At 44.0% G+C, this 27,294-nt stretch overlaps 1 protein-coding gene across 1 annotated transcript; it reads left to right on the top strand.

Moving 5' to 3' along the window:
- The first annotated feature begins 81 nt into the window (after positions 1-81).
- Positions 82-27,294, top strand: fbxo38 (F-box protein 38). The gene is made up of 22 exons (XM_056601154.1): positions 82-207; positions 297-355; positions 1,615-1,776; positions 1,897-2,030; positions 2,820-2,983; positions 4,482-4,647; positions 5,313-5,588; positions 6,856-6,949; positions 7,044-7,174; positions 7,308-7,478; positions 7,590-7,732; positions 9,547-9,757; positions 10,049-10,291; positions 17,465-17,647; positions 18,198-18,872; positions 19,246-19,343; positions 21,379-21,481; positions 21,650-21,816; positions 22,994-23,139; positions 23,743-23,846; positions 24,991-25,104; positions 25,506-27,294. Exons 3-22 carry the CDS (start codon positions 1,643-1,645, stop codon positions 25,682-25,684), a joined length of 3,636 nt encoding a protein of 1,211 aa, XP_056457129.1. The 5' UTR covers positions 82-207; positions 297-355; positions 1,615-1,642; the 3' UTR covers positions 25,685-27,294.

Raw genomic sequence — 27,294 nt, 5'->3', positions numbered from 1 at the left:
AGCTGTATTCTATCAGTATTACTGCGTGTGGCCGGTAGGTAGAGCTATATCCCCGCCAGAGGGATATAGTGCTGTAGATAGAGTGCTGTAGTAAACAGCCGATGATCACTTTGCAGGGTTTCGACTTTATGTGCAGAGTTGCATTCTTTGTTTGTGGAGTATGACCGCTCATTAAATCCTTGACTGGACACGCAGCATGGATTAAAGGTAATACTAAAAACATTCACACTTCTAAAAAAAATGCCAGATTTGATTTGGGACTGGTTTAACTTGGGTCTTTTGCTGGTTATTTACAGGCTATCTAACGTAATGTTGGCTCATTAAGGTGTCCCTGCTGGACCGACTCGTTTATCAGGTATGAGGGGACGTGTCAGGTTGAGCATTTGGCCGGAGATGCTTGTGTTCCAGTCCTCAACTAGTTGACTGATGTAGTTAACTAGTAGTTTGGTGAACACTGCTACGCTAACAGAGTAGAGCTAGCATTGAAACGTCAGTTCTGCGATGAGAACAAATCTCTGGATCCGGAACAATCAAACCGGTTCACTGTCACACATGATGTGGTTCTAAACCACTTGGATGATATTCGTCTCTGATTCAATGGAGTATTGGACTCAAGCTTCTTAGCTCGGCGGGTTAGCTAGTCAGGAAGACTACTGTCTTCAATGCCTTTGTGTCGTGAAAGGCTCTCTAGGCTTTTATGTCTTCCCTTTACCTTTTTATATCTCATATCTTGCATTACCTTCTGTAAATCGATGTTAAATCTTATCGACCACTATTGTATTTAGCATGGCATCATGAGACAATCCCCATCTAGCCTCACTATATAATAGGTGGCTAGATTTGTATTTTGTATATATTTTTAAAACCAAGTGTTCTTTGTATGTATGTATGTATACATATGTATGTATGTATGTATACATATGTATGTATGTATGTATGTATACATATGTATGTATGTATGTATGTATGTATGTATGTATGTATGTATGTATGTATGTATGTATGTATACATACGTATGTATGTATGCATATGTATGTATACATACGTATGTATTGTATGCATACGTATGTATGCATACATATGTATGTATGCATACATATGAATGTATGCATACATATGTATGTATGCATACATATGAATGTATGCATACATATGAATGTATGCATACATATGAATGTATGTATGTATGTACGTACGTGTTATTATAAGACCTACCCAGTACCATTGCATTTATTTGTCATTATTGCTGCTATGTGCTATCAATTGCTGTTCTGGTTTACGCTGAAGCAATACTGTACAACCCATGGCGATCAGTTGTCACAAGTTGCCACTACTTTTGAATTATAAGCCAACTCTACTTCCTCTGCTGCTCGCATTGTGGTTTGATTTGAGCAGTCATGAAGTTACTTTGGCTCAAATGGAACCTGGGGATAGGACGGCCATAGTGCAGACTTTTAGTATGTTTAGTAGTATGTTGTAATTGTAGGTAAATACAAATCTGGGGCAATGTTTAAATTATAATGAAGAATATAAATTATGAGACTTTGAGAGACATTGGCCCTATTCACATTTATATCTGTCTAACCTTCAATCCACTTGTTTTATGTTTACAGTGTGATTTACGTCCTCTATCCAAAGGGGATGGGTCCACGGAGAAAGTCGACTAAGACTCAGCCTGTTGGCTCAAGCAATGCTCGTGAGCTGTTCCTCAGACAAGATGAGCCTAAAGACTACATCAACGAGCTGTCGCATGAGGTCCTCTGTCACGTCTTTAGGTACATTTTCAGAATCTGATCATAGGCCTTCTATAATATTCTGAATTATTCTATTTTGTTTACCTGTAGCATCTTTGTATCATTAATTTTTGCTCCCTATCGCTTTACTTATGTGTGTAGGTACCTCCCCATGAAAGACATAATGTGCATGGAGTGTCTGTCCAGAAAGCTCAGAGAGGCAGTCACTCTGTACCTCCGTGTGGTCAAAGTGATGGACCTCTGTGCCAGCCACTGGTGGGAGTACATGCCTTCAGGCAAGTGCTGCTAACACCTTACTAAAGCCATTATTGGCTAATACTCATCCTACCATGACACATAAGTAAATGTTTAGTTGTGGTTTCTATTTTCAAGCAGTGCTGACATCTCTTCTGCATGTGCGATGGTAGTGTTTTTATGATTCTAGTGACAAACACTGATTGTCCAGACTATATTAATGCTTTAACAATAATTGTTTCATAAATTAAATGGAGTTAGGTTGATAGGGAGGGGTTAACTTATCAAATTGATCTTTACTCGACTGACTGGACTATTTCACTCTCAGGAACCCAGATAGATTCAGCCTGTGACTCCCTTTTAAAGTACCTATATGGTCCTAAATAACGGCTGTATTGGGTCCACAATTGTCTTGATGAACATTTTATGTAAAATACAAAAAGCTTATATATATAGGTACATGTGCCACTTAACATATATATATGCATATATATATATGCATATAATCTTTTTATTTATTTTGTGCATTAATAAATATATAGCCTCAATTATAGGTATGCTAAACACAGCACACACACTCGGATCTACCTAAACTTTTAATGATTTTCTGCAGAATAATTCATAATTTTAAAGTTACAGATGATGACAACAAAATGGAAAATAAACAATCCATATCCGTCTATACATTATCAAAATAAGATATACTCTGAAAAGACTTCCTGCGGAACACTCTAGAACACTCTCATGTCTAGCAGTCAATATTTAAGAATGAAATGTTCCGTTTTATGATTTGCAGACATCTATTCAATCGTTATCTTTATCTCTTATAGGTTTCAATGACGTCAGCTTCATCTTCTTGCTAAAGAAGATGCCCGACTTGGAGCAGCTCTACGGTCTCCATCCGCGCTACCTGGAGCGGAGGCGGGTCAGAGGATACGAGGCCTTTAGTATTCCCGGGGTGTTGGAGGCCCTACAAGCCTGCCCAAACCTCCTGGTAAATACAATACAATTATATATGACATGATGGTTAAGTATGGTTTTGCTAGGCAATTAGAATAAAATAGTTGTGATATAACCAGTGGTGTAGTCTACGTGATACGCAGGTATACGCCGTATACCCACTAGGAACGCACCAGGATTTGCGTATACCCACTTAAAAATGTGCACGGATACGTATCAATGGAGTTGTGACAGATCTTTCACTTCTGTTTTTATTTTTCGCAAATACCGGTTGGGTATAACTGCAATAAAATACTCTAAGCAGGTGAAGTTATCTCCTTCACCATTCATAAAATTCCCCCTGCGCGCTCGCGCTCTGCCCTGTCTCTGTTATGAAGCGCGAAGCTGCCCCTGCATCTCTGCACGTTAGTTGGCGGGCCGAGCCCCTCCTTCTCGCGTGTGTGTGCGTGTGTGTGTCCAGTCCTCCCATATTAATGTGTAAACCACATAACAAGTAGTCAACAGAAGACAATGTTTTAATCCCACTTTATATCTCCTTGTTACTTTTAGATGAGAACCCCTGGCCAGCCTTTCGGACTGGGTGTCAGGCTAGGGAATTTAAAAACAGGCATCCTTGGTTATAGAGTGGAGGGAAAAAAAGTTAGCTAAATGTCAGCCAACATACAGTTGGTATACACAATTGAAATTCATAATGTTAATCATTATGCAAATGAGAGTATAGCTAATTCATGGTCATTTTTTAGGTGCAGTAATTTCACACTTTTACACAATTCAATTACTGTATGGTATGTTAGATAACAACAGTAAGAGCTCAAATTAGAGCAATTGAAAGAGTGAAACATTAGTCTCCTGTCATCTCCTTCTCATGCACTGGTTAGCCATGGTTGTAAACAGTTCATTAAATTATTTTGAGTAGATTTTGTCCTTGTTTAGCATGTGCTATTGCTACTATAGACATACAAAGGACAACTTTTCATTTTTGTCTTCTATTTGTTCATGCTGTTATTAAAACTGATAGACCTACTCAGCTTTCCATGATTGTTGATAATCGTTATACTCTTAAATCAGCGGGTGAGTGTGGTGCGACACCCCATAAGCGCCACACACGTACACCTACCGGTGGGACGGGTTTGTAGGAGGCTGGGAGGGAATCATCACAGTATACCCACTACAATAAAATAGACTACACCACTGGATATAACTAATGCTTTCTGTCAATGATACAGCTGCACCATTTTGAGGGGCTTGATAATTAATTAATTATTTGTCTCAATTGGCCATTGCATTACTCACATACTGATTTGCAGAAAATAGTTTAATTTCTTAATTTTCAATATTCAAGTGTTACAAGATTAGGGGGAAAATGTAGATGAAAATATAATAATCTTAAAGAATCTGAAAGAGTCTGTAGTGATATTAATAAACATACTTTATTCACATGCTTACCGATGCATCTAAATCGCTTGCTGTCAAATACAGATTTTGTTTAGGCAAATATAATGATGAATTTCTAAAATTTGGTCTTGTAATAGGGTGTAGAGACGTCCCACCTGGAGCTGGTGGAAGCCATATGGAACTACATGCCACAGGTCCACATTCTGGGAAAATTTCGCAATAGAAACGGTGCATTCCCCATTCCTGCAGAGAACAAACTGGCCATCCCAATCACTGCCAAGATCCAGACACTGCACCTAGTGGGTGAGTTGTAGAATGCAGTCCACAAGTTTGGATTCACTTATTCTTATAACAACTATTCTGATGCTTATGCAATAAGTAAGGGATAATGTAGAGAACGCCGGTCCTTTGTCGGTGTCTTGCCTCGCCCTGAAGTGGCTTATTTTCGATAATGACCGGCGACGTTCTATACATTATCCCGCTTATTACACAGCTACTTGCCTAAACGAAAAAATAACTTCATGGTGTGTCTTTTAAAAATGTATTTGTAACCAGCATTCGTAGCGTAATAGTTTGGCAAAGACGTTGACGTCGCTTAGCAACCGAAGACGCTGGGGTTGACAAGTTAGCGGACTACTTGCGGAGTGATACGATAGACGTCATTAGAGGCAAAAAATCCTTTGTGATTGACAGCGGTCAATTATACTTAGCAACAGTGAATTATAAAATATAATTCACTGCCCGAAGTTGTGAAGGGCCCATGCAAGTGAACGGAGCGTTCCACGGCATTGAGAAGAGCCATGTAATAATTATATATTATATAGACCATTTATCCAATCGGATGTTCAATAATTACATCTAGATGTAATTGATGCTTTGTGGTCAGTGATTATTTAGCAGATAAAGCTTTAGTTGGCAATGCAGCAGATAATCTTTTATTGTATTTTATTTGTCTATTTTTTTCCTAGGTGTAAACGTCCCAGAAATTCCCTGTGTGTCGATGTTGCGCCACCTCTACCTGAAATGGGTGCGTCTCACCAAACCGCAACCATTTAAAGACTTCCTCTGTGTTGGCCTTCGAACGTTTGTGATGCGTAACTGTGCGGGGCCGACCAACTCGCTGAAGTATGTCCCCCTGGTGACCGGCCTGGCCTCGGCCCGCAACCTGGAGCAGCTGGAGCTGGTCAGAGTCCCCTTCCTGGGGGGGCTTATCCAGCACGTGGTGGAGGACAGCTGGAGATCAGGTAGGGCCGGTCTGTCCTGTTTACCTTAAATATTTAAGATTCCCTTAGGGGCTTTCACACCGCGTTCCTTCCTAATTTGTTTGTTTTGTCATATGTTATGGCAGCGATGGGACTGGGCTGCATGGGACCAACGGTTCTGACTGATGTATTGTCATGTATTACAGAGAATCGGTAATGCATAATAAGACATCCAGTTTTCTTCTATATTGACGGTGAACGAACTCCCGGACAGCACAACTTTTCTGACGTAACATAATTTGCTAAGTTTGTTGTTTGTTTTTGCATTTTCCCACTTAAAAATATCACTGTGTAAACACAGGTCACTGAATTTATTTAATGAATAACCCTTAATCATTTAGAGTCACGAAGGGCTTCGGAGGCCACATTCAGGACACCCTAAGTACTACAATAGGTACTAACCCTAGGCCTTGAGTGTGTAGGGTGGAGGGTGCAATACAAACAGATCATGGGGCAGAATACCAAAGTATCACTGTCGGACTGAAACAGCAAAGAAGTTGTAATCCACAATGTAAGTGGATTTTGAAGAAGAAACATTGTGTGGCAGTTGTGTATGATGTAAGGTTGCCTCTGCACCATGCCGGTCTGCAGACCAGAATAGTTGAAAGGACATTTGAACTGTTCTTAACCTGAGTAAGCAAGAATGTAAAGAAAAATGTAGGTTGATCCTAGATTTATTAGTCATAGAGTAGTAGTACTAGTAGTACTAGTACTAGTCATAGAGTTAGATGGGAAGGTCTAGAGACAGAGAAAACGGAGGCAGCAAAGGCCCAGGGCAGGAATCAAACCCGGGTCGCTGCGGTGAGGACTGGGCCTAAATGGAATGCGCTCTACTGGTCGAACCCCCGCCACTCACCCAAATACTGATACTTTAAAGTTTAATGAATAAAAAAAGGCCCTCCAAACCGATTTCCCTGCTCCCAGCGTCGCTTCTCCATTACTCCTCCAGGTGGTGCTGAACACACGAATTAGGGAGACTGGAACCAAAGTTAACGAACCAAAGACGAGTCGCTGAAAAACCTCACTTTTGGCCGTGAATAAAGATCAAAATACAGTAATTTTGTATTCATCGCTAACCCTAACAATTTATTGATTATCACTGTATCACAATATTATGGGTATGGTGGGGGACCCTGTGATTCCTACTATTGAGTATACAACTTATTATAATTATTGTTCAGGCTATCGTGTAGTTTCCTGTGGTAGCTTGGGTACCCTGTTAACAACATAGTTTGTTTTGTACTTTCAGGGGGCTTTAGAAATCTTCACACCATAGTCTTTGGAGCTTGTAAGAATGCGCTAGAAGTAGACCTTGGCTACCTCATTATCACTGCTGCTCGCAGGTAGTAAGAACACCAATGCTACATTTCATTGCAAAATGCAGAGATTTAGATTAGCTGTTTAGTAATATTGGATCCACTGTTGAACATCCACTAGGCTTCATGAAGTGCGCATTCAGCCTTCTCTCACCAAAGACGGAGTGTTCTCCGCTCTTAAGATGGCTGAACTGGAGTTCCCCCAGTTTGAAACACTGCACCTTGGATACGTGGATGAGTTCCTCCTGCAATGTGAGTCATTTAGAAATGTATCATTACTGAATTGACCAGAAACCCTAATTAAACACCTATTTACCTTTTCATTATTTGATATGTTTAACCCCTGATTTACCATCCATGGTTCTTTTGATGAACTTTTTTTCAGGTAAAATGAACCACTCTGAGCTTGTGAAGTATGGTTTGGCTGATGTTGTCGAGAACCCCGGCATCATCACAGATATCGGCATGAAGGCGGTCAATGAAGTGTTCACCAACATCAAGTATCTGCTCATCTACAACTGCCCGCATCTGCACAACCCTCACCACTGGATCACAGGTAGGGAAGCACTAAAATGTACCACAATACACTCCCTGTTTGTTGATCATGCATTCTCTTCAAGTATACTTAGTTTCATGCACCTACGTTGTTTCTCTTATCTGACCTCAGACCAGTCGAGGTGGAGCCGGCTGGTGGATCTGACTCTGGTTCGCTGTCACGCCATTAAGTTGGATTCCTTCTCCCAGTTTATAGAATTATTACCAAGTCTGGAGTTCATCTGCCTTGACCAGATGTTCAGAGAACCTCCCAAGGTACAAACAGACAGACACACAGACACACAGACACACAGACACACAGACACACAGACACACAGACAGACACACAGACAGACACACAGACAGACAGAGTTCTGGACCCCGTTTCCCGAAAGCATCATTAGCCTAAGTGGATCGCGAAGTGCGTCGTGCGAGCATCGTACAGTTTTCACACCGTTTCCCGAAAGCATCGTTGGTGAAAATGCTCGTTGCTGACGAGGACTCCAGGGGTACACGTAGGATGCTATGCGCATCGTTAGCCTACTATAGCCTCAGTGGCGTCACCAGCGGACATTCCGTGTATTGGATGCGTTTTATTAAAACACATCCAATACCACGGAATGCCCAGCTGGCGCAAACCAAAAACAGTGGTTACTATCGACATATTACTCAAAGACTACTGTTAGATTTAAGCAGCAAAGATGGAGGCATGTTAGAAGTAGAACAACATAATTTATTGCAGCAATTTCTGTAGGCGTTTTTTGTTGCGATTGTTTGCATTAAGCACTGTAGGCGCTCCGGTGAGGCTGTGATGAAGTTCACTATTTATTGGAGACAGTAACGAACATCCCTGACCATAGTTAATCGCGTTTGTAGTCTACATTCAGACGTGAACTCATAATTGCATGCGGGTGTCTTCATTCATAAAAAAATTTAAACATTCAGGAGTTTGCAATAATACAAATTATTCTAAAAAGGTCTAGACTCCGTGTGCAGCCCCGCCTTTTCCAGTGAACCAAGAAAGCCTGCGCCTTGACGAACGGGGGATTTGACCCCCTCGGTTTTACACTGGAAACTTGAGATAAGAAGGTGATATCGCCGGGTGTGCCAAGCTGCAACCGAACTGGCTTGGCAGTGTAAAAAGACCTAGGCTATAGCCTACATCATCCTGCCCAACAATATGGGCAGGATCTAGACCAACCTCTCCTAATCGGATCAGCAATAGCCGTGTGTCAATGCCTAGCCTCTGCGTTTGAATGATAATGAATGAATGGAACGTTGCATTTTTAATGTCTACAAATATTCTAGACTAGAGAGTGCACGCCAATCAATGGAACCGGAATCATATATAGTTGGCTCTCTTTGCTGCGCAAAGCATGTTTCAGAAATCGGCACATTAAGATAAATGTAGTTGTCACACAAGCTATTTTTGATTTTTGTATTATGAAATTATTTCAGGTGGGAAAATGCCGTGAAAAAGATGTACGCACAGGGCATTCAGGATTAGGACTGATATCGGCCTAGGCCTAATCAATTGTGTTTTAATATCTTTAGCATTGATATTATTGCAGTCTATTCTTTTTGTAGGCTACTCTGCTGTTGGCCTTGATGGGGAGATATTTTAACGCTTTTTTACCCCATTTTCCTGCAACATTTCTGCGTCTCCCCCTCCTACGGAACCCATTTCAGCACCGTGTCAGTAGACAGTTACAATCCTACAAACGTCGTGAGTGCAGTGAATGCGCGTTCATGTTAAGAGGAGTTTCGGAAAACGCTCCAAAGAAATTTAAGAAATGAGAATGATCGTACGAGCGTGGGTCCATCGCTATCGGGAAACGGGGCCCTGGACTCCGCACATTTGTTTTGCTTTAAAGATGAGCCCACGTTTTGTGCGGAGACACGGTTGTGATCAGATAACAATAACAGCCCGAGTGGGGATTGTTATATGTCGACATCAATGATTTACTTTTTTTCTTATCACATGTTTGGTTATATGATGATAATTGTGTGTGTGTGTGTGTGTGTGTGTGTGTGTGTGTGTGTGTGTGTGTGTGTGTGTGTGTGTGTGTGTGTGTGTGTGTGTGTGTTAGGGTTGTGCCAGGGTGGGCCTGAGTGCAGGAACTGGTATTGGTGTTTCTTCAGCTCTCGTCAGCAATCAGAACTCCAACAATGACAACAACAACAATCATCACAACAACAACAACAACGACAACAATGATGGCCACCTTCCTCCTGCTCCTCCACCTGCCGCCAACAACAACATCTACAACCAACGAGCGCCACGCCCACACCAGCACAACGGCAAGGCGCACACTCGAGACCCGTCAGATACACAACCGTTACACAGCCGTTACATGACCGTGACATGACCGTTATATGACCATTACACGACCGTAACACATACGTTACACGACTGTTGCACAGCCGTTATCAGGCCTGGCTTCACATCTCTCCATAGACTCTAAAGACGTTCACCGCCTTTCTATTGTCAGATTGTAGAACAGTGGAATGTTCTCCTAAAGCAACAGACGAGAGGAGCCCGTCTGAAGGTTCTTCGTCTATGAATTAAAGTGTAAGATGTCTTGTCCACAGAGGGGCTGGAGGTGAATGGTTTGGTGGACGGGGAGGAGGGAGGAGAGGTGATGGAGGAGCGTGTGGAGGCGGAGGAGGGAGGAGAGGTGATGGAGGAGCGTGTGGAGGTGGGGCCCCACATGGAGCTGGGCGGGGAGGAGGAGGTGCCAATGGAGGACTTGAATATTTCTTCAGGACACACCAAAGCAGGTGACCTCACAGAAGTACCAGCAGCAGCTAGCCCTATTGACGAGGAGCAAGCAGGTATGGCGCCCGGGGTCATCGGGCAATAATGAGACCTGAGATTTCCTGATCCTCCAGACCTTAGATATCATCCAGATAGAAGCAAACCGTTTGTCTTTAACAAACGACTGTGATGGACAACCTTGTCCCTGTACATAAAGTAGGAGTTTGTCATGTGACCAGAGGGGGCCGTATGTGGTACGCAACAGTTGAAGCTTTCATTGTTGTATCATTCATGCAGCAACCACAGACTGTTGGGAGGCAAGATGAAACGGACTGATCTTGAAATGGGACTTGTTGGAACCAAACTCTTTGACTTTTTTATGTTGTAGTGACACTAAGATGCCAGTAGATGCTACATCGTACTGCACTGCTGCAAGAGTTTGCACTAAACATGCTTCTGACAGGCATTGGACAAATAGAGAAAAAAAATACACACTTTGAGTTCAACTTTGTTTTTTAGTATTGAGTACAATGCATGAGCTTGGCTACATTTTAGTTTGAGCTTTCTATGCATTAAGGATGCGTTTACATGATTACGGTCTGATCTGATTTTTGGAGGAAATCTGCGTGCATATGTTGACGCAAAAGTGTGTGGAATTCAATTGGGTATGCATGTCAGGCGGCTAGGTGGTGCTGTGATACACTCACACAACAACGCCATGTCTGAGCGAATGCGTAGAATCTTCCTACTTCTCTTATCTGCGCCGTGAAAACCAAAACATAATTACAGATCCTTCTCTGTTCAATAATACTATCTGTACATATCCCGTACATTTCGTGGAAAGACTCCTGTAAGTTTATTAGAGCTGCCAGAGCAGCTTGACGGTCCGACACATGGAAATAATCCAACACGTTTGTTTATTTCCCTGTACTGGGGCATGTTTGTGACGTAAACGTGTACGCGAAGTGAGCAGATCTGAGCAGAGTTTTGTGTCTTGGCAGTGTAGACGGAAACGCTACGGCGGAGCGTATTCAAGTTTTCCACTCTGGAGGGTGGTTTCATATTGTCACTTCCGATAAAATATTTTGTCGTTTTTACCCGAAAGTGTCCTCGTGTAAACGGGGCCGTCTTTCATTGGACTTTTGTATTGGACAGTTGTGGTCATTGTAGCACATGAATGCATTTTACTCATGTTTTAGCAATAAGTTGATCCTTTGGTCGCAAGCGACTAACAATAAGTAGTCTATAAAATGAAACAAAAATATATCCGTCAACAATGCCTGCTTGAATAGAGCCTAAATTTGTTGCGTCATTCACATGTAGGCTAGAAGTAAAGCAACTTCACTTGTTAGTATTTAGTAGTATTTGATTGCGTCTACTTGCCAGTAGAAGCAAAACGATCTGACTCTGTGGACGTCAGAACCCATCCATCACCAGTGAGCCTTTACCAACTGCTTGACCTATACATCAATTGAATTATGATGGGTTACATTGATAGATCTTGGCATGGGTGTAGGTAATAATAATAAGTCTCTTAAAACTCTTAAAAATGAAATCCAGTCTGCATTTGTCCGTCCCACCCCTGAAAATAATGGATTAAGAAGCCTTTTTGTTTTTAAGAGCACGTACAATTAAGGCACAGTCCTGATCGCAGCGATGGAAGTTTGATTCCTGCCATGGTCCTTTGCTGCATGTCCTCCCGTCTACCCCTCACACCTTCCTGTCTATGTCACTATAATGAAGGGTAACAATTGAAGAAAAAAAAATAAGACTTTGGAACATGGATTTGCTGGAACATGTGCATGTGAGCGCTTCAGCCCAGAGCGCTTCAGCCCATTAAGGTCTACAAGTGATCCGACAGGAAGGGATGTATCTAGGGGTCAAGGACCCTGGGCAGTCAGCTAGAGACCTGGGCTCTCTATGTAGAGAGGGCCTAAATGCCGCTTTTCCACCGCACATGTAGCTCGACTCGACACGACACGACTCGACACGACTCGACACGGTAGCAGCGCGGGTCCTTTTCCACCGCAAATAGTACCTCCGGGACGTGGGCGGGGTCGGCTGCGCGAAAGGGCCGTGACGTATTTTTGTACGCGACGCAAACAACACCTACGTAACCCACACATGGACAGAACCCACATAACAACAATGGAGAACATCGATGCGATGGTATTCGTGTTCGTATTATTAGCTGGCATGTTGAAGAAGTGGAAAATGTTGGCTGCGGCGCTGCTATGGCTGTTACCAGCATGGTTGCCATGTCGCTCTCGTGACTTCGTCACACTCTCTGGCCAATCAGTGGCCGGCCCTCTGCCGACGTCACCTTTTAGCATCGGCTCAGCCGCTTGGAACCTAGAGCGAGGCGGTACTAGAAAAAGCAGCCACTTCAGGTACCAGATACCATGTTTTCGCGGTGGAAACGCAAAAAAGGCGAGCTGAGTCGAGTCGAGTCGTGTCGAGCTGGTACCATGCAGTGGAAAAGCGGCATAAATGACCTGTAGCTCTACCAATGTGGGGGCTATAGCCTTACAGGAAGTGACCTTGGCGTCAGTTTTTAAATCCAGCTTCCGCTGCCGCCAAACTCCGTCAAACAGCTTTTCTAGCTTTGAACTGCAACTCTTCGAGATACATGTTCAACCTCCTGTTCTATGTGCTGTGATCTACCGTCCCCCGAAGTTTAATAATGATTTTATCCAGGATTTCTATGACTTTGTGGCGGGAATTGTCTTGAACACAGATCGCTTATTAATCATAGGCGATTTTAATATCCATGTGTGTTGCGACTCCCGGCCCTTAGTTAAAGACTTCTTGAATCTCATTGACTCTTTTAACCTCAAACAGTCCGTTACTGCCCCGACTGCTTAAATGTGTGTATTAGTGAAATTTGTGATGTGCCGATTTCAGACCATTTACCGGTGATGTTCACTCTGACTCTGCCTGGCGCTCAGGCTTCAACGCGCGCCCCGGCGCGCCGCCTGCGCGCGCCGCCTGCGCGCGCTGAATCCGTTGACTGTGTCACAGTTTTCCGTCGCTTTTATTGACTCTATGCCTCCCACAAGTGACTTAGAAAATATATCTGCGGAGGAGATACTCAGTTCTTTTAATTCTACCTGCTCTAATATTCTGGACTTGATTGCACCTTTTAAAGATAGACGCCCCAAACCTGTCACTGAGCCGTGGCTCAATGACTACACTCGTACTCACAGACGCACATGTAGGCGTGCCGAGAGAAAATGGAAGAGGGACAAACTCTATGTCTCCCTTGGGATTTTAAGAGAAAGTTTAGCAAAATACCAGAAAGCCGTTAAATCTGCGAAAACCCAATTCATATCCAACCTTGTGTCCAAAAACAGCCATAGGCCCCAGGTTCTTTTTGCCACTCTAAAAAATCTCATTAATCCCTGCAACTCTCCTGCTGTTGTGCCATCACTCCCTTTATGTGAACAATTTCTTGCGTTCTTTATCGATAAAATCTCTGCAATCAAATCTTCACCTCCTCTGTCCACCGTAGATCCAGCGGCATCTCCTGTATGCCCTACTGTCTTCGAGCAGTTCTACCCACTGTCGCTCTCTGAGCTATCGCAGGTGGTTACAAAATTGAGACCTTCACAATATCCGCTAGACAGTATTCCTGCCAGATTACTGAAAGACGTGTCTAACACTGTTGGCCCATACATTTTAACGTTAATAAACACCTGCCTTTCCTCAGGCTGTGTTCCATCTGTTTTTAAACATGCTATAGTCCAGCCAATTATAAAAAAACACAACCTCGACCCCTCTGTTCTCTCCAGCTTTAGGCCTATCTCTAAGCTTCCCTTCCTCTCTAAAGTGTTAGAAAAAGTGGTTTTAGAACAACTGCAGGTACACCTGGATCTTAATGACATAACAGAAAAGTTTCAGTCTGGATTTAAATCACGCCACAGCACAGAAACGGCACTTTAAAAAATATTTAATGATCTTCTTTTAACTGTTGACTCTGGGAGCTCTGCTGCGCTCGTGCTTTTAGACTTGACTGCTGCCTTTGACACAGTCGACCACCAGATTATTTTATCCCGCCTGGAACTCTGTGTTGGTATTACTGGAAATGTCCTAAAATGGTTCAAGTCATATCTGTCAAAGAGAACCTTCTCTGTTCATCTAGGTCAGTACTCCTCAGCTGCAGCCCCACTAGTCTGTGGGGTCCCCCAAGGCTCTATTTTATCTCCAATTCTTTTTGCGCTATATCTGCTGCCCCTAGGTTCCATTTTTAAAAAATACAACATTTCGTTCCACTGCTTCGCAGATGATCTACAAATATACCTGCCGTTAAAATCAAACAAAGAATCAACAAATGCATTGTCAAACTGTCTGAAAGATGTGAAAACCTGGTTGGAACTTAACTTCCTATCACTAAACAATAATAAAACCGAAATAATTGTTTTTGGCAAATCCGAATTGCTGGATGACATCGACAGTGTTCTTGGTCCCCTTGCCTCCTACAGCCGCCCTTCTGTCAGAAACCTCAGAGTTATTTTCGACTGGTTTTAAATTTAACAAGCAAATAAGCTCAGTCCTGAAGACAAGCTTCTTCCAGCTGCGACTCCTAGCGAAAGTAAAGCCGTATCTCCCACCAAAGGACTTTGAAAGAGTCATTCACCTGTTCATAATGTCCCGTCTAGACTACTGTAATTCTCTGTACTTTGGTGTGGACCAATGTCTGCTCCGTCGCCTGCAACTGGTCCAAAATGCTGCTGCACGTCTCCTCACTGGAGAAAGGCGATATGACCACATTACCCCTGTCCTGGCCTCTCTCCACTGGCTTCCTGTGGTTTTTAGAATTAAATTCAAAATTCTGTTGTTTACTTTTAAATCTCTACATGGGCTGGCACCTAAATATATGTCAGAGCTGGTCTGCATCCATGCTCCATCTAGAGAAATTCGATCAGCTCAGCAGATGCTGCTGGATGTACCCAGGTGCAGACAAAAAACAAAAGGCGACAGAGCCTTCGCTGTGGCCGCTCCTAATCTTTGGAACAGTCTCCCCCTGAGTCTGAGATCTGCCCAGTCTATAGACCAGTTCAAAACGCAACTAAAGACTCACTTTTTTACATTGGCTTTTAATACAGATTAAGATTCTATTTTATCTTATTCATTGTTGTTGCTAATATGCAATATTAAGCCTTCTTGTTCTTTGTTTTGTTTTTTATATTGTATTTGTGTACAGCACTTTGGTCAACTACTGTTGTTTTAAAATGTGCTATATAAATAAACTTGACTTGACTTGACCTTAGATAGTGCTCCATCTCCCCTAACCCCCCAGTGGCAGAGTGGTATCGGGGAGGCGGGAGGATTCATCTCCCCAGAGCTCCCCCAGTGGCAGAGTGGGATCGGGGAGGCGGGAGGATCTCTCCCAGTGGCAGAGTGGGATCGGGGAGCTGATGACCACTCTGGTTCAGGCTGGTAGAGAGGGTGCACTAACCCGTATCCTGGGAATGGTTTACAGATTGTGTTGGAAGTGAAGGACAGCAGAAGGAGAAAAGTTGGGCCGAGAAGGCAAGATTTAAGAAGGAAAAAGCACTGAAGGAGGATGCAGCGAAATGCTCTAAAATAACAGATATATTCGGATTCCTTGAATAAAGACGCTGCAGGTTAAAGGAGTTAATGCAGGGAGCTAGGAGTTGAGCATCAGTGGCCAAAGGGCTTATGATTACGTCACATTTCAAATAAAAGCTTTCCCCAATTTTTATTTTATCACTAGCTGTCCAGCTTGGCCATCGTGCTATAACAAATAAATGGGGGTACATTTACATTTAGGGCATTAAGCAGGCGGTTTTATCCAAAGCAACTTGGTAGCGAAAGGTTGCTAGCTTACCTATCCAAATGTTGTATGGAGGTAGCATGTATGTAGCCACAGAACTGAGTCAGCACAGTGATGCTGATGTGACAGGCTAGGAGGTGGCAGAGAGGTTTGCACATTGCACTGAGCATTGAGTGCAACAAAGGATAGGAAGCAGTTTCTAGGAGCAAGTTTTTATATTGCAGGGAATTATAGGACAAATGTTATAATTGCAACATATGGAGAAATATAGGAAAATATATGCTATAACATGTAGGTCTCAGAGTCCACTTGGTAAGTAGTTGATTTTACAGTTGTGTCCGTTTGCATTTGTTGGTTTGGAGGCAGGACGTGGCTGTGGGCGTGCAGGGTTTTATTGTTCAGTGGTACATAGTAAAGCAACCCCCCCCCCCATTAGGCGAGCCAGTCTGCATCATGAGCATCGAGGGATGACCCTACTACAGACCTGAGACCATGAGTCCCACTACAGACCTGCCTGCACCCCACGGATCCAACTCATACATCTGAGATTCAGACCTTGGCTCATAAAAATAAAAGGTCATGATCAAAATGGAACAGGCCAGGGGTGAAACCGCCGCTGTTCATTAACACTACTCCCTGCTATGAGCCTAGTAACTCTAACCCCAGTAGCTCTAACCCCAGTAGCTCTAACCCCAGTAGCTCTAACCCCAGTAGCTCTAACCCCAGTAGCTCTAACCCCAGTAGCTCTAACCCCAGTAGCTCTAACCCCAGTAACTCTAACCCCAGTAACTCTAACCCCAGTAGCTCTAACCCCAGTAGCTCTAACCCCAGTAGCTCTAACCCCAGTAGCTCTAACCCCAGTAGCTCTAACCCCAGTAGCTCTAACCCCAGTAGCTCTAACCCCAGTAACTCTAACCCCAGTAACTCTAACCCCAGTAACTCTAACCCCAGTAGCTCTAACCCAAGTAACTCTAACCCTAGTAACTCTCACCCTAGTAGTTCTAACCCTAGTAGTGCTGACCCTAGTAGCTCTAACCCTAGTAGCTCTATCCCTACTCTTATGCATGAGGTAAAAACCTTTGAAGACTGCTAGAGATGCCAGATTTATCCACCATTCCCCCGGGTCCAAGGGATTACACATTGGTATTTTTGACGGAACCTCTGAGTCTGCCCCCGCCAGAACCCGTAAACCAGAATTTGGAAAGAAAGGACGTTTCAGGGATAGGATGGGACTGACCTGATTATCCTATTCCATTGTGTGTGTGTGTGTGTGTGTGTGTGTGTGTGTGTGTGTGTGTGTGTGTGTGTGTGTGTGTGTGTGTGTGTGTGTGTGTGTGTGTGTGTGTGTGTGTGTGTGTGTGTGTGTGTTTGAGAGAGATATGTGACTCTGCTCAACTGCTAATTGGTTCAACCTTAACTTTGTACGTATTTCATATCTTCTCCCCATCCCCAGGTCCGAGTGGTTTAGTCCAGCAGAGTAGGCCAACATGTACCTCAGGCAGCAAGCCTCCCACCAACTCTGACTCTGACAGTGAAGAGGAGGAAGGCCTGACCTTGAGGCAGACGGCTGGCCCCGGGCCCCAGCAGACGGCCTCCTGTCCAGCCGTCGGTCCTGCTCGCAGCAGCGTTCCCAGCAGTGAGTCTGGTCTGTTTGGGGACAACGGAGGCACAATGTGAAAACACTGATGTGTCATGAGACCTCGCACAGTTTGAATGAAAACAAACAATTTTAAGACATGGCTAATGTGTTAATGCTTCAATAAAAAATAAAAATCAATACAGAGTCCCATTGCTCAAGACTAATCAGTCATCACATGGAACTAATTAGCTAATGCATTTTTTTACATTTATTTTTCATTATTGAGAATGAATTAAAAAAATAATAATAATAACGGCATGTTTATTTTATCTGGCTTCTTCATTGTCTTTAATATCTGATCTAAAGTTCTCATCAATATTGTGCAATAAAGGATTTGGTGCATAGAATTTGGGAATTGAGACATAATTGGGATAATTGTGTCCTTAATTTTAATGTAACGGATTAATGACTGTTGTCCATTATTTAACATCTCGATCACAATGCACCCTGAAATGCTGTTTCAACAGTGTTGCCATGGACATGTTGTTTTGGTTATAGCATACGGTGATAATCTCTTCAATGTCCTAATTAGGTTTGTTGTCTGCAGGTAAAGGAAAGACCCCCCTCCGGCGGGCGGGAAGCACGGCGGCCCCCTCCACGGTGAACCCCCCCCCCACGGTGAAGCCCCCCCCCCTGCCCGGTGAGGGCTGTTGTGAGAAGAGCTGCCAGGTGACCAGCGAGCAGATCAAGGCTGACATGAAGGCGGCCACCGAGAGCGGTAACCACCGGCTCGCTGGCGTCGCCAAGCAGGGCCCTGCGGCCGGGGGGGCCGGGGACGGTAGCACTCCCCCCCGACCTTCCGCTGACCCCGGAACGGGACACGGAGGGACGGGTGGACGCGGAGCGAGGCCGGGGGCTGCAGGGGGCAGACCCCGGGGGGGGGAGAGCGGTCCGGAAACGGGGAGGGACGCCGACCGGACCAACCGGGCTCAGGCCGGAGCCGTTGGCAGAGGAACGACCAACGGGACGGAGCGTGAGGGGGCAGGGGGCCCGGGGGCGGAGCAGGGGGCGGGGCGCAGTGGAGGGGCGGGGCCTGGAGCTCAGCCTACCGGCGGAGCATCAAGAGGAACGACCAACAGTCCTGGGGGCCAGACGCTCCACTCTGAGTCTCTGGGGGGATCTGACCAACCAGGGGACAGGTTGGAGGACATGTTTGTCCCCAGACGACCGCTAACACGATCGCGCAGCCGCATGTCCCTGGTGCCGCTCGTTGCTGAAGCAGGTTTGTGGGTTTTTCTAGTCTAGTTTATTGAGTGTTTTTTGCCCAAATATTTTTGTTGACGTGTACAATTTTCCTTGTAAAGGATCTCCCTTTTGCCAAACATAAACACTGCAAATTTATTTGATCATACAACTGAGTGGTTCTTCTGAGCAAGACCCGAAATGGGTTGTTTGCAGTTAGGAGGCGATCTGAGTGAGCTATGCCTAGACATTGATTACATTTGAATGTATTGTTATTCTTACATTTCATTATGTATGAATGTTTTGCAATGACTATTGCTTAATGTATAGGGGCTGATGGTAGGCTGGCATTTTCTTCACTTTTTTACTGTATACATTCTTAAAGTTTGAGGCTTATTGCTTTTCACCTACAGACTTATCGAGAGCCCGACCCCGCCCGACACGAAGGAAACGAATGACGGACAAATCGACCAGCACCTCAGACCCTGTCACAGAGGATGACCATGTACAGGTACAAACACCTCTCAACCAGTACGCACCTCTAAACCAGTAAACACACCTCTCAACCAATACCATGGTTTGCTGGCCATCGGCCATACCGGGCATTTTGCACGGTGGGCCGACGTGCTATTTGGGCAGACACTTTTAAAATATATATATATAGATTGGTCTGACAGGCCCATAAAACAACGGCCCAGTTGATACTAGGCTGGCACAATCACAATCAACCCAAGGGCTTCCTAACAAACGGGCATCGGCCCTGGCACACGCTAGTCTGCGTGCCTAGCAGTTAAGTCAAACTGCTAGGTATTACCAATTCTAAAGATTATGTTGAGGTCGACATGCTCGTGTTTATAAAAAAATAATCTTGTAAAGGAATACATTGTGACTTTTTTTGTTAATCTATGTTCTTGCTTTTCGTATTTAATCAAATAAATTCATGATATGGTACCCAAATGCATGATGGGTACCATATCTGCTCCTTGATTGTCATCAGACGTCAACCGTAGCAAACAGACTCGTTCACCCTCAATTGACAATATGGCCGATGAGCCATGCCCCAGGGCCCCAGGGCCCCAGGGCTCTTCGTAAAGTTGTTCCGCCTGTGATAGGTACACTTTTTGGAAGTATTTAATGTGTCCACTCTAACTGATTCCCGTTAACTCATTGCATGGCATAAGGTACGTGGTTTTAAATGGTTGCACCGCCCCTGACCAGTACACACACACCTCTCAACCAGTACACACACCTCTCAACCAGTACACACACCTCTAAACCAGTACACACGACTTTAAACCAGTACACACGACTCTAAACCAGTACACACGACTCTAAACCAGTACACACACCTCTGTCTCAACCAGTACACACACACACACCTCTGTCTCAACCAGTACACACACACACACACACACCTCTAAACCAGTACACACACACACACACACACCTCTAAACCAGTACACGCACACCTCTAAACCAGTACACACACACATCTAAACCAGTACACACACACATCTAAACCAGTACACACACACATCTAAACCAGTACACACACACCTCTGAACCAGTACACACACACACACACCTCTGAACCAGTACACACACACACACACACCTCTGAACCAGTACACACGCACACACCTCTGAACCAGTACACACACGCACACACCTCTAAACCAGTACACAAACACCTCTAAACCAGTACACAGCCTCCTGATCGGACAGGGTTATTGTTAATCTCGGGGGTTCTTTCCCATGTTGCCTTTGTTCGCTGCGTTGCCATCATCCAAGGAAGCAGAGGAATCTGGAAGCTCAGTTCTGGCATTTTCTTGAGGCCAACCTGTTTAGCCCACCTGGCCCAGATCAGACCAGTCACAACCAGTTCTCTAACATGGGGCAGGTTTACACTAACTGTTCAGAGGAACAACCAAGATGGCCTCCACTGATGTGCAGAACAGCAATTAACTAACTAGATGGTACATCGCCTTTTAAAAGAACCAACAACTGCACCTAAAGCCTTTGTTGCTCTACTACCGCAAGGAATGTTGACTCTTCTCATGCTCTGATTGGTCTGATCAGCTCATTAAATGTTTTTACTTACTCTCTCTTTTGACAACTTGTGTAACGCAGACAACGCAGCAATATCAACATGGGCAGTGTAAAAATGCCTTGTCTCCTACTCTGATTGGTCTATCAGCTCTTTCTCCCACTCTGATTGGTCTATTAGTTCTTTATCCCACTCTGATTGGTCTATTAGTTCTTTCTCCCACTCTGATTGGTCTATCAGCTCTTACTTGGTCTGTTAATAACACCGGGCCTTCGTGAACTCTGGATATAGAATACTAATAGATATATTATACTTTTCCAATCTCTACTTGCCTTTATAAAGCTATAAAGTACATTGTTTATATAAACTGCTGAAAAATGTATGTCATTGTACAATTTGAAACAAACTCAACAACCTTGGCCCTACACACACGCAGCCCAAAGGCTCACTCCGGTGAGCCTTTGAGGGCTCACTCCGGTCCCCCCCCCCCCCCCCCCAGGTCTTATCTCTCAAGGGCAAGAACCTGGTGGGCCTCACGCTGACCAACTGTGGCATCACAGACCTGCTGCTGAAGGACTGTCCCAAGATGATGTTCATTCATGGTGAGTGTGTTTTAAACACTATGACTGGTCCTACCTACACAGGTCTGACCATGCAAAGCCTGCTTCCCGTTGTACCTATTTTTTAAAGGCACAGCATACATGATGCCATTAGTGTGATGCTGGTTTCTTATTGAGTGTGTGTGTGGTGGGGGGCTCTGCTCCTCCCAGCGACTCGGTGTCGTGTGTTGAAACACCTGCGGGTGGAGAGCGCTCCCATCGTGAACCGGTTCGATTACGCCCAGTGCAAGAAGCTGGACATGGAGCAGGTCCTGGACCAGATCCTGAGGATGCCCCCCGAGAGGAACCGCATCATCTACATGCGGCCCATGCACCAGGTAGGAACCAGACCTCTATCATTGTTGTACCGTAGGAGGGCTCTTGGTATCATGACCCCACCGTAGGAGGGCTCTGTGTATCATGACCCCCCGTAGGAGGGCTCTGGGGCTCTGGGTATCATGACCCCCCCTGTAGGAGGGCTCTGGGTATCATGACCCCAATGTAGGAGGGCTCTGGGTATCATGACCCCCCCCCCCCCCCCCGTAGGAGGGCTCTGGGTATCATGACCCCCCCCCCCCCCCCCCGTAGGAGGGCTCTGGGAATCATATGACCCCACCGTAGAAGGGCTCTTGGCTCTAAACTCAGGGTAGGACTTACAACATACAACATAACGGATAGTAAAGAGGCACCACAAAATGAGTTGAGATGCGCCCAATGAAAGGTTAGTGCCCCCAGTAGAAGATGTTAGCCTTGAGCCCTTGTAGGAATCATGATCACCCTCATAACATATACTCTGAAAAAACTGTAGTTCTACAGGCCCCCATATCATATACTATGAAATAACTGTAGTCCGGCAGGCCCCCATATCATATACAATGAAATAACTGTAGTCCGACAGGCCCCCATATCATATACTATGAAATAACTGTAGTTCTACTGGCCCCCATATAACCACAGCCTGAGTCCCTCCGCAGACTGGTCACCTCTGGTTTACGTTCCATCCTCTCGTTAGTTCCAGTTTGAGATGATAGACGAGGAATGTTAGTGGAGGTACAGAAATATGTGAGCTGTACGACTGCAGTCATAGTTTGGACAAGGGGGGTTTAAAGCAAGACAAGATTTGGAGGACAGTTGGTGCTGTTTGTACAGTACATTACGTTACTGTATGCACAATTCACTTCAGACAAAACAATGAAACCCATCTATAGCAGAGACTCATCGTTCTCTATACACTCCTGTTGCTCTCGATGTGAGGCAGGTCAGTGTAGCCTCCCGGTCTACGGTGTATCCCCGTGCCCAAGAGGACCGGAGGTCTGACTCTGTTGGCTCACCCATCGCCAACGGTGGCTCTTCTCCCCCAGAAGGGGTATTGTCCAGCACATTGAACTTAAACTTAACTTAAACTTTAATCATGTTCTGAGAACCCTTTTCTTAACGTTTTGACCTTTCTGTTCCACCTCGTTATTCTGCCTTATTTCAGAACCTTTTTTTTACCTTTTTGGTTTATTGTTTCAGATCGATTCTCTGGCCCTGGAGCGTCTGCTTTTCCGGGGTCCTTACCCCTACCACATTGCTATAGTCCATGAGTTCAGCAACCCTCCAAATATTCGCAACAAGGTCAGAATACGAAGCTGGATGGACACCATAGCAAACATCAGCCAGTGAGTCTCAACATGGTCCCCTGGAATTATGTTATGGTATTCTCAAATATTAATCCTGGATGGCAAACATAATATTTATCAGCCTTCAGTGCTGATCATTCTTTTATTCAATGGTCATGATTATTATTGTCTTTTATAATGATGGAATGGAAAATAATGTAGAATCGATTTTCTTCCTTAATTTGAAACGCTAGTTATAAATTTGAATGTTGATTGAAGGCATGTAGGTATTTTTAATACTACCCTTTAGATTGGGTCTTAACGGTGACGTTGGTAACCCAAAGGTTACATCATGACGCTGTGATTGACAGGCAACCGTGAACCAATCAAAAGAGATGATGATTCCCCTGATTGTACAATGTCATTGTACTAATACTGGATGCATCTGTGATTCATTTAATTGTTCTATTTTTTTTCCAATAATTTTTAATGATAATAATATTTAGGTGGTTGGAAATTTGGGATCTTATTAGCTGGTTTTTAGAGGGATTTTCTAGCTGCCTTTATGTTTTCTAGGGTTGGCTGCATTCATCCAAACAAGAGCAGCTCATTGGTTAGAGGAACAATGCTGATGTGTTTCTCTCCTCCCCTTCCTGCCTCCAGGGAGCTGATCAAGTATGAGTTTTTTCCGGAGGCTACGAGGACTGAGGAGGACGTTAAGAAGAATCCAAGGTACCCCTGGGGTCGTGACATCTACACCCTGGAAGGTAAACCACCCAGTATTTGATCATTGAGGTGTGCTGGCTTGCTTGTCGCGCTTCTATCAAAGTAAGAGGATTTTGCTTGGCTTGAATGAATCAACAAATGTATTGTGTGTTATAACAAAGCAAGATAATTTGAACGGTTTTATTGACCTCCTCATTCATCAGCTCTACTGATGCTAACACTAAATTTGAATGAAATTGCACCGCAGTACTAGTGCTATTCAAGAGCATTCCAATAAATGCATTTTTATAAATAAAAATATGGAATTTGACTATATTACCCAAGTTGCAGCCTGTTATTATTAATGGTTATCATTGATAGTGTCACAAATGTTTCGAAAGGTATGTCTAAACGGCATAGTGACAGCGAAGCCAAATCAATGCGCAGCAAAATAGTCTCAGACCGATTTTGGTCGTACACCTTTGTGTGTAGGCCGATACAACAGTAATTTGTCAGAAAAATTTGGATATAGGCCGGGGTCTGGATAGCGTAATATAGGTTGAACTGACATAGACACACATAGACTGTATAATTCCGATCAAATTGATGTGTACATCGGGAGGGGTGTGTGCAGTGAGAAGGGGGGGTATTTACTGACGTCTGTGTTCTGGATGCTCTCGATAGCTTAGGATCGTTCCCTCTGACGGCTAAAAAAAAATACAAATAAAAAATGTCCCCCCAAGTAAATGGGATATGTGAATAACACCGCATAGCTTGGTGGCATGAGCCAATTGTTAAGAGTACAACCTCATAGTAGATCGATCTAGATCGATATTGAAATATGGTACTTTCATTAGGTCTCTACTGGATGTCTTGGCGTTACCGTCTCCGTCACTTTACGGCTTTCTCTTGTTTTGAACATTGATGGAAACAATTGAGATAATATTAATACAAAACCTCCCTTTTTTTTTTAGGTTTAGTCGTTTTGGGATATTTTAATGCAGAATTGATACAAATCATTCCTTTTAATGAACTAGATGGATATTTATATCATTGAACATTTAAATCAAATTCTTTCTTATCCTGGGTGCCCTTGTTTTCAATCTGCATATGAAAATGCTTTTTCCCTGACTGAAATGCCACTTTTCAATTCCAAATGTTGGGGTTCCTATGGGAGTGTGAAGCTGTGAGTGCTTGTTCTCCCAGGCGTGGTGGACGGCGCCCCCTACTGTATGGTGACAGACTTCCCCTGGCTGCGGACCCTGAGGACAGCCGACTCAAACGGATACTCTCGCTACGACTTTGAGGACGATGAGAGCAGTGAGTACTTCAAGCCTTCCCATTGGATGAGACCAGTGAGTACATCTGTGAGAAATGCACTACCTTGTAAAACCATGGCAATAAATAAGGCGGAAGTTTCCTGTTTGGATTGTTGGTTTTAAATAGACTAGAAAACTTGAATTGTATGTATTGTAAAAGCAATTATAAAATGATGACTTATAAGTATGAATTAGACATATGGAACTGAATTTACAACATAACTGCGAAATAGACAATTGTCTCACTAAGAAATGATGGCTCATCATTAATCATTTTAATAATTTTGTAATTATTGTTACATAAGCAAGGTTATTCCTTTATTAATTACTGTGTTGTTTTAAGAGACCCATGACCATGGTAACCAAAGTGACCACATTCATTTCTCTTTCCCTCCCTCCCAGCCACCATATACGCCCCACGACGCAAAGGCCAGCTCTCTGCGGACATCTGCATGGAGACGATCGGGGAGGAGATCTCTGAGCGGCGGCAGAGCAGGCGCGGGGTGTTCCAGAGGGTGGTGGTGCTCTTCCTCCATCATTGTGACACACCCGGGGAGCCCGTGGATGACGATTACATCTGATATCTTGGTGTCTAAAGACACTGCTTTGCAATCAAGGCCAGAAATTGCACCTGCTGACCAGACCTAATGCTTTGCCTTTTCTAGACATCGCACTGCTGTGAGATTCTGTACAAAAAATCTCCCATATCTTCATTCGATGAGGTACTTTTTATATGGTTTGTTTGTCGTTCTATTCACATCCTATTGTTGGTGTTAAGTGGCCCAATGTTACTGCAAGAGTGTTTGGGGGATTTACCTATAACAACTATGAACCTTTTGATACAAATATAAATGTCAAATGGGACCTCTCGAATGATATCCCATAATATGGAGTTGAATCATATTACCCTAACCACTGAGATTCTAAGAAGTGAAGGTAAACCTACTTGATTTGAATTGTGAGAATAAATTAAAAAGTATTCTGTGGACTTTGAATCGTGACAGACTTTCTGCTTCAACCACTGTGAACCAGATACAGGCCGTTTACATGTTAGTCTCTTCTGAACCAGCTTCTGAACCATTTTCTGAACCAGCTTCAGGCCGTCAGAGGAGCTACATGTTAGTCTCTTCTGGCAGAGAGACTAACATGGCCTTCATGGCAACCGTGTGGAAGGACCACAGTGAGGAGGAAGTTTGGCCCTTAACCCTAACCCTAACCCCTCAGTGGGGAGGGCTAGGCCCTTAACTCCACTCAGTGGGGAGGGCTGTTCTAAGAAGAGTAGTAGCACAATCATAACACAGACCTGCACTTTGAACAAACCCGGCAACATATGAGGACCTCTATCTTGCAGTGTTGCATGTCCTCTTGAAATCACTGAGAGAAGAGCATTCTCATGGAAAAAGTCCCAGTGTGTTTATTTGGTAACACAAATTAAAAAAAACATCAATGGAAAATATTACAATGAAATGATGGAATGCACAAAAAAACGAAATAACCAGCAATAATACTTTATTTAATGAACAATATTAATATAGTAATTTTCCATACATACACATCTATACATCATTTTTTTTTATAGTATTGGCAATTTGTCTATTTCAGGGATAAAGTACCACATGCAATATAATATCACAGCAGCAGTCACACCGGGTAGTGGTGTGACTGGTGACACTGGTTCAGAAACAACCTCATACCTCCTTTTGAGTTCTTGCTCTGATGGAGCCAGTGCTGGTTAGTCCCGACCAGCCCCTGATGACCAGGTTCCGGTCCACTGACCATACCGATTGCTTTATGGCTGTCTTTTAAGGAATCAATGCACTCTCATTGAGTTTAGGTTCAGTTTTATGTTTTATTAATATATGGGGATGTATTGTAATTTATCATATTTTAAATATTGGTGTTCACTGCTCATTTGAATATTGAATTCCGGCCCCTCTTAACAGCTTTGGGATAAATGTAACAGAGACCAGTTGGTTCATGTGCAGGTGGACCGCGTTTAGTGTTACTGTAGAGGACCCTCCTTATGACCCCGGGGGCGCTTGTTTGAGTCTGACCAATAACAAGCTTATTGTCATCGCTGAAACATGAGCAGCAAACCTGTGATCGTCAAAAGAGAAGAAACAGAAATGTTAGTTTGCTGAAATGCAGTCGAAGGGAAGGAAGCCAGAAGGGAAGAAGCCTCAGCTGAGGA

The sequence above is a fragment of the Gadus chalcogrammus genome, chromosome 10 (genome assembly GCF_026213295.1).
Source record: "Gadus chalcogrammus isolate NIFS_2021 chromosome 10, NIFS_Gcha_1.0, whole genome shotgun sequence".
Classification (NCBI taxonomy): Eukaryota; Metazoa; Chordata; class Actinopteri; order Gadiformes; family Gadidae; genus Gadus; species Gadus chalcogrammus.
Note: the sequence above shows the minus strand (reverse complement) of the source record. Positions and strands in the feature narration are given on the sequence as shown.

What these genes read in the sequence shown, in the direction of transcription:
- fbxo38 (XM_056601154.1), top strand. Translation starts at nt 1,643, where the DNA reads ATGGGTCCACGGAGAAAGTCGACTAAGACTCAGCCTGTTGGCTCAAGC. An exon ending in CCCTCACCACTGGATCACAG is followed by an intron (nt 7,479 to 7,589) that starts GTAGGGAAGCAC and finishes ATCTGACCTCAG; the next exon opens with ACCAGTCGAGGTGGAGCCGG. An exon ending in ACATGCGGCCCATGCACCAG is followed by an intron (nt 21,817 to 22,993) that starts GTAGGAACCAGA and finishes TTATTGTTTCAG; the next exon opens with ATCGATTCTCTGGCCCTGGA.